This window comes from Phodopus roborovskii, unplaced genomic scaffold (assembly GCF_943737965.1).
Source record: "Phodopus roborovskii unplaced genomic scaffold, PHOROB, whole genome shotgun sequence".
In the NCBI taxonomy this organism is placed as follows: Eukaryota; Metazoa; Chordata; class Mammalia; order Rodentia; family Cricetidae; genus Phodopus; species Phodopus roborovskii.
This window is the reverse complement of record NW_026126598.1, coordinates 3,011,112-3,024,515: the sequence shown is the minus strand read 5'-3', so window position 1 is coordinate 3,024,515 and position 13,404 is coordinate 3,011,112. Positions and strand designations below refer to the sequence as shown.

At 47.1% G+C, this 13,404-nt stretch overlaps 1 protein-coding gene across 1 annotated transcript in view; it reads right to left on the bottom strand.

Annotated features, from left to right (window-relative positions):
* Tmem132c (transmembrane protein 132C) overlaps window positions 1-12,617 on the bottom strand; it is a 281,145-nt gene extending 268,528 nt beyond the window's left edge. Inside the window, exon 1 of the mRNA XM_051205006.1 lies at window positions 12,390-12,617. Within this exon, the coding sequence (XP_051060963.1) occupies window positions 12,390-12,495 (106 nt within the window). The 5' untranslated portion in view covers window positions 12,496-12,617. The remainder of the gene's footprint in view (window positions 1-12,389) is intronic.
* Window positions 12,618-13,404: the final 787 nt, after the last annotated feature.

The following is a 13,404-nucleotide window of genomic DNA, read 5'->3' as shown; positions in this document are numbered from 1 at the left end:
GAGGTGCAGTCAGCCAGGGCTACGTAGTGAAACCTGTCTCAGCAACTGAACAATAAAGAGAAAGATGCCATGGTGGGACTACCCACTGCTCCTGGCACTTTGATTCCCAGAAGCTCTGAGAAAAGATGGGAAAGGAGGCTTCTTTTAGTATTCTGTGAGCAGGTCCTGTAGAGTCACTATGGGCATTAAGATGACCCTGAACATGTACCCTCCCAAATCCAGGGTTCCATGTTCAAAGGGCAGGTCAATATGAAAGGAATATGGCGTTCATTTTCAAATAGATTTGGATCAAGTGTGGGACATTCTTCCCAAACACTGGCCTTCACTGCCCAAGCCCATCAGAGTTAGGACAAAACCAAGCCTAGGAGCACATCTGGTAAAGAGACACAGGTGAGCCATGGGCCAGATGCTGCATGAGACAAGAGCTGAATCCAGAGTCAACAGCTGGCTGTAAATGACACAAACGGAGAAACTGTTGATGTTGAGTAGGGATAAGTAATTCGCAGTCTATTATTGAAGGTAATCAGAGGATGAACTCAAGCAAGAACCTGAAGCAGAAACCATGGAGGAACACTGCTTGATCACAGGTTCACAATCAGCTAGCTTCTTATACAGCCCAGGTCAATCTGCTTAGGGAATGGTACTACCCACAGTGGACTTTCCTGCCTCAGTTAATGGTCAAGACAACTCCTCAAGAGATATGCCTAACAGATAAATCTGATCTAGACAACTCCTCAGTTGAGGCTTTCCTCTCGGATGGATGACTGTGGGCTGTCTAAAGTTGACAATTAAATCCAGCCAGGACAGATGGGAATTGAAATATGTGGTGTCACACCCTGTGATGATCAAACATGGGACACTAATAATGCCTCATCCTGTCCACTCAATGCAGTAGTCAATGGAAGAGACGGGAACCAGCTATTCTGAGGACTTAAAAGCACTGTCATGGCTCCTTCTTTGCAGACCAGGGCTGGAGCACTTAATAGCAAAGAACACATGTGGACATGAGATTTTGTTTTCTAAAGATCACTCAACAATAAATGTAACTGAGCCAAGACGGGAGGTTACAGAGAAGTCTGGAACATTTTATATCCTGAAAGTAGGACAGAGCTTAAAGAAAAATGAAGACCTGTCAAAATAACATAGACCTCACTGTAAAAATGGCTCTCATGACCAAATTTAAGATATTTTAAGAATCAAAATAAACAGGAATGGTAATAAAATAAAGATAGGTACAAGAGGAATCTGAGCTCAAAATGAAAACCTGATATTCTACTTAGAATTGGGATATTTGGAGTCTCTATATATCCTTGCTAAAAAAAAAATAAGTATTGATTGAAAAATGATTTGGAAGATCTTACAGCAGGGGAACCTGGAGGAGATCATCTTGATCAAGTAGCCAGAGACGGCATTTCTTTAAGGGAATGTGCTTACCTGTGCAGCTTGATGAATGGCATTAGTCATGATTTGATGGACAGCCCATCGTGGTGGGGAAAGAATGGAGGTGGGAGAATGAAGCAGCTGATTACATTGCACCCTAAGCCAGGAAAAACAGAGAGGTGATAGCTAGGGTGCAGCTCACTTTCTCTTTTTGACACCATCCAAGAGCCCAGCATAAGGAATAGTGCCACCCAGAGTGGGCAAGTCTTCCCACTTCAGGCAAACCTCCATGACAATGTCCTCACAGTTTTGTCCAGATGTGTGTTTCTAGGTGACTCTAAATTCAGTCATGTTGACAATGAAGGTTAACCACTACAGTCATGAAAAGACTAGCCCGCACCTTCAAGAGTGTCAAGGTCATGAAAGTCAAAGGAAGACTGAGGAAAGGAAAGGAACATGACAAGGTTAGAAAGATGGCTCGATGGTTAAGAGAACTAGCTGCTCTTCCAGAGGACCAGAGTTTAATTCCCAGCACCCAAATGGCAGCTCATAACCACCTGTAACTCTTCTGGCTTCTGTGGGCACTAGACTCAGGTGCATATTCACAGATACAGATGCATACAGTATACACATAGAAATAAAAATGAAAAGAACCAGGGCAACTAAAAGGCACATGAAGTTCTGAGCTTGATTGTTTGTTACAAGGGACAACACTGAGACCACAGGTAGCAGCACCTTGGGTCTGAGCACCAGAGGGATGAGAACTCCCTGATTTCAATGTTTTGTTATAGCTTTGTAAGAGACTGTCTTGGTGTTTTAAGAAAAACAAAGCACATTGGGAGTGACTTGCAGTCCACCGAAGTGTTGGCGGTTAATTTGATGGGAGCCCTCTGGGAGGCTGTGGCAAAGGAAACAATTATGTGACCATGTGAATTGGGTGGGTGGGAGGTTTCCAGTCTCAGAGGCAGCTGGTATTGCCTGAAGATGGAGGGAATTTAGAAGAACTGTCCCTGTTGGCTGGCTTTCATTTAGGAAGAAAGCCACAGCCCCAAACCAAAGTGTTGATGATATTGGAGAACAAAGGAATGAGATACCCAAGAGAAAACAAACTCTTCCTTCTTAGAACCCAGTCCCTAAGGATGCTCTGTTAGCCAAGGCCATCCAGGATCAGAATCGATGGGTGTAGACACTGAGGCTTGTCTTGAGCACCTTGAAGACAAAAGCAGCTGGGGCCAATAGTTGTCAGCTGGCTGTAGGGGAGGTCCAAAACTGTAGTTCAAAATCCCAATTTTGCCTTTGTGGGGGAGGCAATTCTGTTGGTATAAGGAGGACTTCACCTCCCTGGATGGAGCCCACCATGTCCATGAAAAACCTCATATGCACTCAAAGTCTACCAAAGTAAGCACTAAATTCAAAACGTTAAAATTAAAAATCCAAAATAAAAAAATTAAAAAAACCAGATAAATAAAACCCAGAATAATGTCTGATCACATATTTGGGCTCTGTGGTCCAGTCACATTGATACATAAAATTAGCCATTGCAGTATTGAAGACCTCAGGAGGATGAGGGTGTGTGTCTGCCTCCAAAGCTAGACAGAGACCTGTTAAGCAAGGCCACTAAACCTTTCTTCTCACAGAGCCAATGCTCAAGGGCAGGGTCATAGCTGGTGTGTGTGTGTGTTGTGTGTGTGTGGGGGGGGTATCAACTGGGCATCAGGAGGAAGGGGTGGATTCCAGCTAGGAAAGGGTGCTTTGTTAATAGAACTGTGTACACAAGATGAAAATGTTTGGACCTGAGGAGGAATGAGAGAAGTCTGCTGCGAGTCGATTCATTAATGAAATGGGAACCTGGGGCTGTGTACTGACCCAAAACATTTACATAAGCTAAAGGAAATGAACACACTGCTACTTCGAAAACTAGAGATGCTACACAAACCTGGGGCAGAACAAATCACCCCAGATGGAGACTGTTCCCAGGGTATGTGTCTCTGCTCAATGAGATGGCAGAGGGGAGCCTTGGGGGCTGCTGCACATAGCCAAGGCTTTAGGAATCCCTGTGGGAGTCCTTGGTAGTCCTGGGTGGGTGAGGGGGGTTGGAAAGAAGGATCCTTCCATTCTTCAGGGAGGGGGGTCAGTAATGGAGAGATTGGCCAGAGCTAGAGCATATCAGATGGGTGAATGAATGAATGATTTCCAAAGCAAGAACACTCTGAGTGGGAGATATGTTGGATGGTAGAGGAGTGCGTGTGTGTCTGTGTGGGTATGTAACTGCAAGTGGTTGGCCACATGTGTGCCTGTCAACATGAAGAGGCCAGAGGGTCAATCTTGGGTGTTATTCCTCAGCTATTAGAGACATTTCCTTTTTGAGACAGGGTCTCTTATTGGCCTGGAACTCACTGATTTGGTAAGGCTGGCTGTCCAGCAAGGCCCAAGGATCCTCCCATATCCTCCTCCCCCGCACTGGGATTACAAGTGAGGACCTCTACACAGAGAGTTTTCTGCGTGGGTTCTGGGATCAATCTTCAGTCATCAGGCTAGTGTGGTAAGCACTTTACTGACTGAACCTTCCCGACATTCCTGGAGATCCTTGTGAAGTGGTTTCTTATACATGAGCATGGGAATCCAGCTGACTCCGCCCCCTGGAAGGGGCTTCTCTGCCTTGGCAGTATCATTTGGCTATTGTTCGACACTTGGCTTCACCACTGATCCCCTTCTGCCAACAGCATCCTTTTAAAAGAAAACATTTATGTGTATGAATGTTTTGCCTGAATGGACTGTATGCATGTGTTCTTGACCCCTGAGCCATCTCTCCAGCCTCAAATCTCCATCTTTATTCCTTCCTTACTCTCTTCTAGGAATTAAAATGGAGCTATGCTTGTGCTTCAAGCTCCAAAGACTGATCTGGTCAATCAGAAATTCCCTTTGCCACACTGAAAGGCTCAAGTGTGGGTAACTATTGTCAAGTGACACACTCCTGAAATTCCCACAGTCACTTAGGAAGTCAATGTCTTTGGACTGAGGGTGCACGTATGAGAAGGAATAGAAGTGTCAGGTGAGCTTCAGGTGACAGAGGCAACTGGCCCACAATGATGACAAAGCCACTCAGAGGAGGCAAAGAGCGTCCCGTGACACTGCCTGGTTGCTGGATCCAACTGGGCCTGAATCCCACAGAATCCTTCAGTTATCAGTACAAACACACTGATGCGGACTAGAAGCTGGGATATTTAGCTTTTTCAAATAAAGATGCATAACTGAAAACTGAACAACTCAGCATTAGTCCACACCACAGGTCTTCACCAGGCAAATGCAGGGAAATCACCTCAGTGGCTAAACTTTGCTTCCCATGGAAACAAAATGATGAAACAATGCTTCCAAGGCTGATACTGTTCAAAGTGTGTGTGTGTGTGTGTGTGTGTGTGTGTGTGTGTGTGTGTGTGTGTATTTAATTTCTTTTTATGGTGCAAGATGTCTTGTTTATTTTGTCGTTGCTTTTCTAAAAATGCATTGCTAAGATGTAATTTGCTAGCAAGAGGGGAATTTAGCAGTGTGTGTATGTGTGTACTGGATAATGGGACAGTCTTTAAAGTTTCTTTAGTTTGAGAATGTAAGACACTCTTATTGCCTCAGAGTCCCTAATGGGTCACCACATGACCAGGCATGTGACACTACATCAACATTTTCTCAGTCAGGAGTCCACAGACAAGGTAGGGATACACAGAGGAAAACAGGTATCATAATTAAAGGCTGGGGGGATTGGTTTAGCAAAACCAAAATGAGTTGATTGCAGAATGGGTGAGAAAATTCATTAAGGGGCATAGCCTGGGGGCTACTCTAGGATGCTTTAGGCTGCTTTGATGGCTCTAGAAACTCAGGGGGAAAGTGGTGTTTAAGAAGGGAAACCATGGGAAGTGGTGGCTGTTGTATTTAATGGCAACATAAACCCCCAACTTCTTGTTGTCTGTGACAGATGGTCACCTCTCACTGAATCTGCCTTTACCTTTCCTTCTGAAATCCTCGAGTTCACTGTTCTGTCTGCTTCAACATCATTCTCAGGCATTTATGAAAACATCTTGCTGTGACCAGACTGTCTTGCATGATTCTTGTTCTGGTGGTGTTAATACCACCAATTATAACAGCAAGTGTGTGATGATTTGGTGGCCCTGGAAGACACATCCTCTGAGCCTGTGAACATATCCTTACTAGGGAAAAGGTCCTATAGATGCCATTACATTGAGAACTGCAAACATCTTGAGTTAAGGTGGAATTTGCATCGGATGTCAAGTATCCTTATAGAGCTCTGGGGGGCTGGAGACATAGCTTTGTTAGCATGGTACTTGCCTTGCAAGCATAAGGACCTAAGTTTGATCTCCAAAACCCATACGAAAAGCTAAATGTGGCAATTTGTGCTTGCTTTCCTTGTGCTGGGGAGGCAGAGACAAGTTTATCTCTGGGGTTCACTGTCTATCCATATAGCCATCCTATCCTAATTGGTGAGTCCAGACAATAAGATGGTGTCTCCAAAAACAAATGTAAGGAAGGACACCTGAGGTAGCCTTCCTCTGACCCCCTCCCACCCTACACACAAAGACAGAGGGGAAGGGACCTATCCAGAAGATAGAAACGTGAACATAGAGGTTGAGCAGTGGATGCTAAAGCCTTAACAGGAATTAGCAGAAGCCACAATAGTCAAGAAAGCATCCTCTCTAGGGACTCAGGAAAACATGCAACCCTGGCTCTAAAAGAGAACAGATTATCTTAGGCTATGGATTAAGTGGCACAGAAGCTGCCCATTGTGTGTCTTATCATGCCAGCCCTAGGAGACAGATGCTACATGCCTCATGCTCACAAGTATCTGTCCCAAAGACATAACAAGTAGGTCTGATCCCTGCTTCATAAGACAAAACCTGAGGCTTGGAAGAATTGTGCTGATTGTAATGGCCATGACTATGAGGTCTCTATGCTGGGAAGGAGGATATCTATAGATTTTTCTTACAGCATCCACCCACCCACTTCTGGGAACAAATGACTCTCTGGGTTTCCTCTGGGAGAAATACTCCCATCAAATATGGCATGGTGGTCTTGTCAGTCAGTCAGTCAGTCAGTCCTATCTGATTCTATACATATATGTACCCCACTGGTCTAGCCACTGCCCATCTACACTGTAGAATTACTAAAGATTTTATGCAGTTCTCTTTTTGTGTTTGCTTTGGAGGATCCAGGGTCCCCTATATACCAGGCAAGGTCCTACCAATCAGTGACATCCCTAACCCTGGGGAGCTTCTAACAAACAAAAAATGGTCAGCCCAACACACACACACACACACACACACACACACACACACACACACACGACTCTTAAGTCCAGTCTAAGTCTAAAAGTCTTCATCCCTACAATCTACAATCTGAGCCAGAGACAAAAAAGAATCACTGAAAGTGACCAAACTCCCACTGCATCTAAGCAGTGGTGCCCCCGTGAAGGCAGACATAATTGATGGCCATAGGGACCCTACAGCAGGATGTATACTGTGCCCAGGAGACCCAGGCCTTCAGACTTCTGTGGGATCTTCAGCTTGTAGAGCCCCAATTCCCTTCTTCCCCAATGCCTCAGATGCTCCTGATGCTAACAGCCTAGGTTCTCTGAGCAGTTCCTCCAGGAATGGGCAGAGCTGAGGCTCACTGCTCTTTCAGGGCCACCAAGTCTGACCCCAATTAGCCTGGAAGTGACACTTCTCCACACGGATCTAAGGGCACACATCTTATATAGAAAAGATATCAAATCCTTGGTGGCTTCAGGATCCCAACCATTGCAGAGTTCTATTGTATTGCTAACAATAGTCATGGGGAAAAGGATATGTGTACATTGCAAAAGATGGGATGCCGGTCATTGAAGAGTAGCATAACCTGTTCTCTTGGAAATTTTGCTAACTCAGACACTAGTATTGACCTTCCTTGTCTCCTAGAGGCAGCAACTTCTAAATCCCCAGGGTGCTTAAGCAAGTGAACTGAGTAAAGGTAGAAGAATAAAGACGTCCAGGGACAGCAGCATCAGCATGCCCAAAGTGCCCACTCTGAAACAAGTCTGAGCCAGTTAAATGTGATTTTTTCACTATCCTAGAAACTATACAGCAACAACTCTTAATCAACAATTCTCTTGGTGGCACCTAACACATAAGAGGGCATGCACTTCAAAATGATTTCCTGTACAGGAAAAGAAATACTGGAAGTGTACTCTTTTAAGGTTAGTATAAAGCCTATGGAGCAGTATAATGCAGCTTGAATCTAAGCTTTGATGAATTAAAGATGCATTTTGTAAACCTTAGGGCAATGTGTAAAACTGAATAGGAAGCACAAATGAGCCCATCAAGGAGATAAAATAGAATCATGGAAAATGCTTAACCCTAAAGCAGCAAAACACATGGGAAGAATAGAGAGCAGAAGGGATTTGAAGGGAAACAGTGTGCACAGTGTCAGCTCCTAATGTAAACATGCAGATAATTATATTACATATAAATGGTATAAACATGATGATTAAAAGACAGAGGTTAGCAGACTGGATAAACAAAAGAAACCCAACTATATGTTCTTTGTAAACCATCAACAGTAAATAGAAAAGACAGAGATTTTGGGCTAGAGTCATGGCTCAGTGGCCAAGAGTAAAGGTTGTTCTTTTAAAGGACCTGGACTTGGTACCCAGAACCCACATGGCAGTTCACAACCCTCAGTAGCTATAGTTCTAGGGGATCTGCTGCCCTCTTCTGGCTCTGAGGACACTGGACTCACATGCATTCACTGGCCCCAGTGTCTAGAGATTCTTGTGACTTTGGCTCTGGAGCTGGTTTTCTAGATTTGGCACTAAAAGCACAATTATTAAAAATTTAAAATACAATTTTCATAGGATAACTGGACAGAAACATCTTTCAGACACTGTCTGATGAGGACTCACATCCAGAACACAGAAATTGCCTGAAAAGTTAAAAAAAAAAATTTTTTTTTAAAGTGGGTATGCAGTATTTGAAAAGGTCATTTTACCTAAGGAGATGTATGGATGGCCATGAAATCCAAGGACACTCTATCTTATCTGTCAGACTATGGGTAAATAAAACCCCAAAGAAGTAAATAAAACATAAAAAGAAACAAATATCCTAAAGAAGGGTGGGTAAAATGGCTCAGCAGGTAAGGGAGCATGCAGCCAAGCCCAACAATCTGAGGTGGAACCTCCACATGTGTACACCCACACATACATGCACACACCAAGAGAAAATAGTCTCAGAATCCAAAAGAAATAGGAACTACTCAGCAACTGGCAGACAAAACAAACAGCAATACCACCATGGGCGGCAGATGATACAAAATAACCCAGCTGGGGGAAAATGAAACGCCAAAGTTACCAAATCACTGGGCAGCACTCCAAGGTCTAGATACTTACCCAGGAGGAACAAATAAATGCATGCTACACAAAACCCTGTCTGTGAATATTCACAACTTTTTCATAATTGCTAAAGCTGGGAGTCCTTCAAATGGCCTTCATTTGAGAAACAAGGAAACAGTTGCAGCCATTCAAGGGAATATTATTTAGCACTAAAAAGATATGCCCATCACTGAGGCAAAAGTGACTATGGAATGCATTATGGTGCTGTTATGAAAATGGGAAAAGTCCAGAGACCAAGATCAAGATCCGTGTGGCAGAACTGTGGATGGAGGAAGGAGATGGCTCAGGTTATCATATTTGTATGTGTTTGTCAAAACTTAGAACCATATATTTTAAAGGGGCAAATTTCATTGTATGCAAATTTTCCTCAATACACATGACTTTTGAACAAAAAAAAGATAATAATTGGATCCTTAAGGGATGGTTCAGTGGTTAAGAGCTGTGGCTTCTCTTCCAGAAGACCTGGGGTTTGATTCCCAACACCCATGTGATGACTCATGATCATCTACTCCAGTTCCAGAGGATCCAACACCTTTTTTCTTGGCCTCCATGGGTAATGCACAAATGGTACACATTTAGGCAGCAAATACTAATAAACAACAATAAAATAAAAAAAACTATATACAACTCATAGCAAATAGAAATAAGATTTTTTTTTTTGTAATTTCCTCATAAAATCTCAGTTCAATTGTGTGGTGTGGCATAGGAATTTGACACAGACACTCCACAAATTTGGGTTTTCACATGACTTCTTCCATATTTGAACACTAAAGATGTATTTTTATTTAATTCAAATATAAGAGACTTTTCCAATAAAAACAACGAAGACTATCCGTCCGCCCAGTCTTTTCGAGCATCCTGTGGACAGACCATGTTTGTTGAGTCAGGTTAGAGGGAGAACTGAGGCAAGCCAAAGCCTGATGGTGTCTCATAAATGGGGTTTCCCGGGACCTCTGGAAAGCAGACCAGATGGGGATGCTGAGTGATGGATGGGGAAGGGTGGATGTGTGTGTGTGTGATCTGAGCCCCTGGTCCCCACTGACAGCATGGCTGTGGGTAGGAGGAAAGAACCCTTCTCACCCCAAGGTCCCCCAAAGCCCCAGAGTGCTGAGACCCCAAAGAACTGTTCAACTTTACTTCATCCCTTCAGCGGGTAACACTGATCTTGAAGTTGCCTCTGATCTCTAAAACCTCCTCTATTTGAAGGGTCCTGTGACTCATGCATCATCAGTGGCATGTGTGAAGGCAGTCCCATGTGCACAGCTTGCAGTCCACAACTCCGAGGAGGTCTCTGAGCACCTGGGCATGGACACATCAAAGTAACTGTGGACCTTCAAACAGGTTCCAGTGAGCTAGCTGAGGATGGCTCTAGTCAACCTTCTCTGGGGCCCCACACCTGAGAGGAAGTCATCACAACCTTCTTGAGAGCCTCAGCCCTTCAGCCCCTTCCACCTGCCATAGAAAGTTGACAGGTGTAGCCTATGTTTTGGCTCAAGTTGGGTCTAAATCTCAGGGAGCGATTCCTGTTTTCAATGTTCTGTCCTATTTATGGAAACTCCCAAGAACAACTGTCTTTTCAGCAAACCCTGGTGAGTGGTGAAGCTTCAGCATCAACCGTCAAAAACACACACTTTGGGTTTCCAGGGTTCCAGAAACCCACACAGAGACCCTTGTACAAAGTCTTGCTGTCATGTTTTTTTTTTTTTTTTAAGACAGTGGAAATTTAAACAAGGATGAGAAGGTGTTTGCTTCTGCAAAACATCGTGTGAAAGAGCTGGGAGATGGCTCCCTGGTAGACACATGCACGTGCATCCTGGAGGACCTGAATCCCAGACTTAGAAAACAACAGAAAAGCGGGGCAGATAAAGCAGGCTGCAACACCAGCACCGAGGAGGCAGTGATGCACAAGTCAGGGGTCCCCTGGCTAACGAGAGAGCTCCCCGCAAAGTGAGAGGACCTGTTCCCAAAACCAAGGTGGAGACAGACTGCATAAGACACCCAGGGTTGTTCTTCTGCCTCTGCACACAGGTGCGAATACACGCCCGCTTGCACACGCATGCAACATCTTACAGAGTAAACATGAGGCTGGTTTAGAACACTGGGATGAGCTGCAAGCTTTTGATCAACGCTGCAAAGTGAAAACACATTTGGCAGATGAGGCTTCCCAAAGCAATCTTCGGAGCCCCACCCGGTGAAACCAAGCAAATCCAGGTGCCTGGGTTGGGGGGAGAGGGGCGCTTTGCATCACACGGGCTTTCCCAGCCCTTCAATCTCCACCATGCCAGCCCCACCCCAAAGCCCTAAATCGCCAGCCCACCAGCCCAAGGTCTACACCGGCCACTACAACATCCGCCTCTGATCAGAAGTGAAATCTAGGTCTCTTTCTCTTTCTTTCTAAATGCCCATTAAGCTATTTGGTGGTCAGAATTCGCGGCGAAGTGTGTGCTGAAAGCAGCCTCTGGGATAACAGCAGAATACAGGTAAAGGCTCCTGAATTTCTGCCCTTTGCAATAAAGGCAAAAGCCCCACCACCACCACCAGTTTCCCCGGGGCTCTGGGGAAACAGGACACGTAGGAAGGAAGCACAAATGTGCATAATGTATGGCAGGCTTGCCTGGGGAATGCTCCTGGAGTAAGGGGCATCCCCTGGCTTCACATGGCGCAGTAAAGACTTTGTAAAGCAAATTATACTTTTTAACACCAATTGACAACTTGTCTCCCCGATACACTTCAACATAGCCCTTGGAGCAGGTCTTGACATCCGCGCTGGGCAGATTAGAAAGGAACCTCACTCTCCTCCGAGCCCGTGGCTGCTCTCGAACCCGCCTCTCAGCGGGAGGGCTCAGGACAGAGTAGAACATCCGGGCTTAACCCACAGCTGGCGAGAACCTCGCCTGGGGCTCCCTGACCGCACCCCTGGGCTCCGGGACGCCGAACGCCCCAAGCCGGAGGCTATGGTTTTTCAGCCCCGCCCGCTGACAACCAGACCCACAGAAGGGTAATAATCTGACTTAGCGACCGTGGTAGCTTCAGCGAGAGCCCTGGCCAGCCTGAGTCAGCCCGTATGCACAAGTCTCCAGAAACCTGCAGAGTCCTGGTTCCCACGGCCCCGGGCGAAGGACCGAAGTGGGAGTCTGTCAACGGACTCGCTGGAAACCAGCGCGGCCTGAAGCTCCCAACGCCACCGCTCGGTCTAATATAGGGCGGAAAAGTCCTGGGTTTCTCAAAGCTGGGGAAGGGGCCGCGGGAAACCGGGGTCCTCTCCGCACCCCGCAGCTGCACCAAGTCCGGGGTGCGCAGCCCCATGTAGAACTTAGGGTGCAGCCCAGACCCAGTGTCCGACAGCCACGCCTCCCCTCTCTGCGGGAGGGAGGCTGCAGGGCTTCGGGGTAGGCTGCCGCGGCGGATCCCTAGCCGCAGCTCAATTGCTCTCAGCTGTGGCCGGGGCCAGCTGTCTTGAGAACTGGGTGCTCTAGGTGGGACCCGGAGCCCTAGCTACCCGCGCTATCCTCTTCACCCGCGCCTCGGTTCCCCCGCAGCCCCGGAGGGATTCCGCGATCCCAGCCAGCGCCCTCCTTACCTTGGCCCATCAGCGCGGCCAGCACCAGGCTCAGCGCCCTGTACCTCGCCGCCCACCCCGGGGCCGCACCCTCGGGGAACATCGTGCCCGCTGTCACACCACCCATCGCCAGCCCGGGCCCCGCGCAGGCTGCCCCATGCCCGGGGCCGCCCTCGGCAGCGCTACGGCTCCCGCGGCTGCTCCTGAGCCGGTCCGGACAACTTTTCTCCGGCTGCAGCCGCGGTCCTGCTGATCCCGCCCCCGAGCCCGCCCACTTCGGTCCCGCCCACTACACCCTCCGGATCCGCCCACCTCCGGCCCCGCCCGCGGCCGGATGGAAGGAGGATGCCAGAGCCATCGGGAGGCCCGGGGCGCGTTGGCCTAGAGACCAAGCCCCAGGGAGGGAACAAGGCAACTCGGGGACTTGGAATCCAATCCTCCCGCCTCGGAGAACCCTCCTTGAAACTTCCTGCCTCCGCGCAGCCACATCCTGCAGGACGGCTCTGCCCAGGTGCTACGCGAGGGATGAAGCTGGACCCTTGCGTTCTGGGTCTTGCCACCTCCCACGGTCACGGTCACCACGAAGTCTTATGGTCGTCGGTCCCCCATCGGCCACTTCAGGTCGTCTTCTACCGAGGACTGAGGACATCTGGAATTCAAAGTCACGTGCATCTGTGGAGAAACTATCTAGGTGAACGATCGGATTCAGTGAGATGTATACCAGTGGTTCAGTGGAATGTGTATCAATGTGTGCCTGTGCTCCACATGCACCGCAGGTGGGAAAGCGCTGGCTAACCCCACTGTCTTTAGACGAAGCATATATATGTAACCCCACTGTTTTAGAAGAATATATATCTCCGACTGTCCAGGCTTAAAACAAAACAAAACAGCACTCCCCCCCCACACACACATCATATCCCAGTTGTGCTCTATTGAGAGTGGTTTCTTTGCATACCCTGCAATCTGTTTTCTTTCTATTTCCCTGGTGCTCCCTTCTGGCATCACCAAGTTTCAACAACATGCCTGCATGCTTATT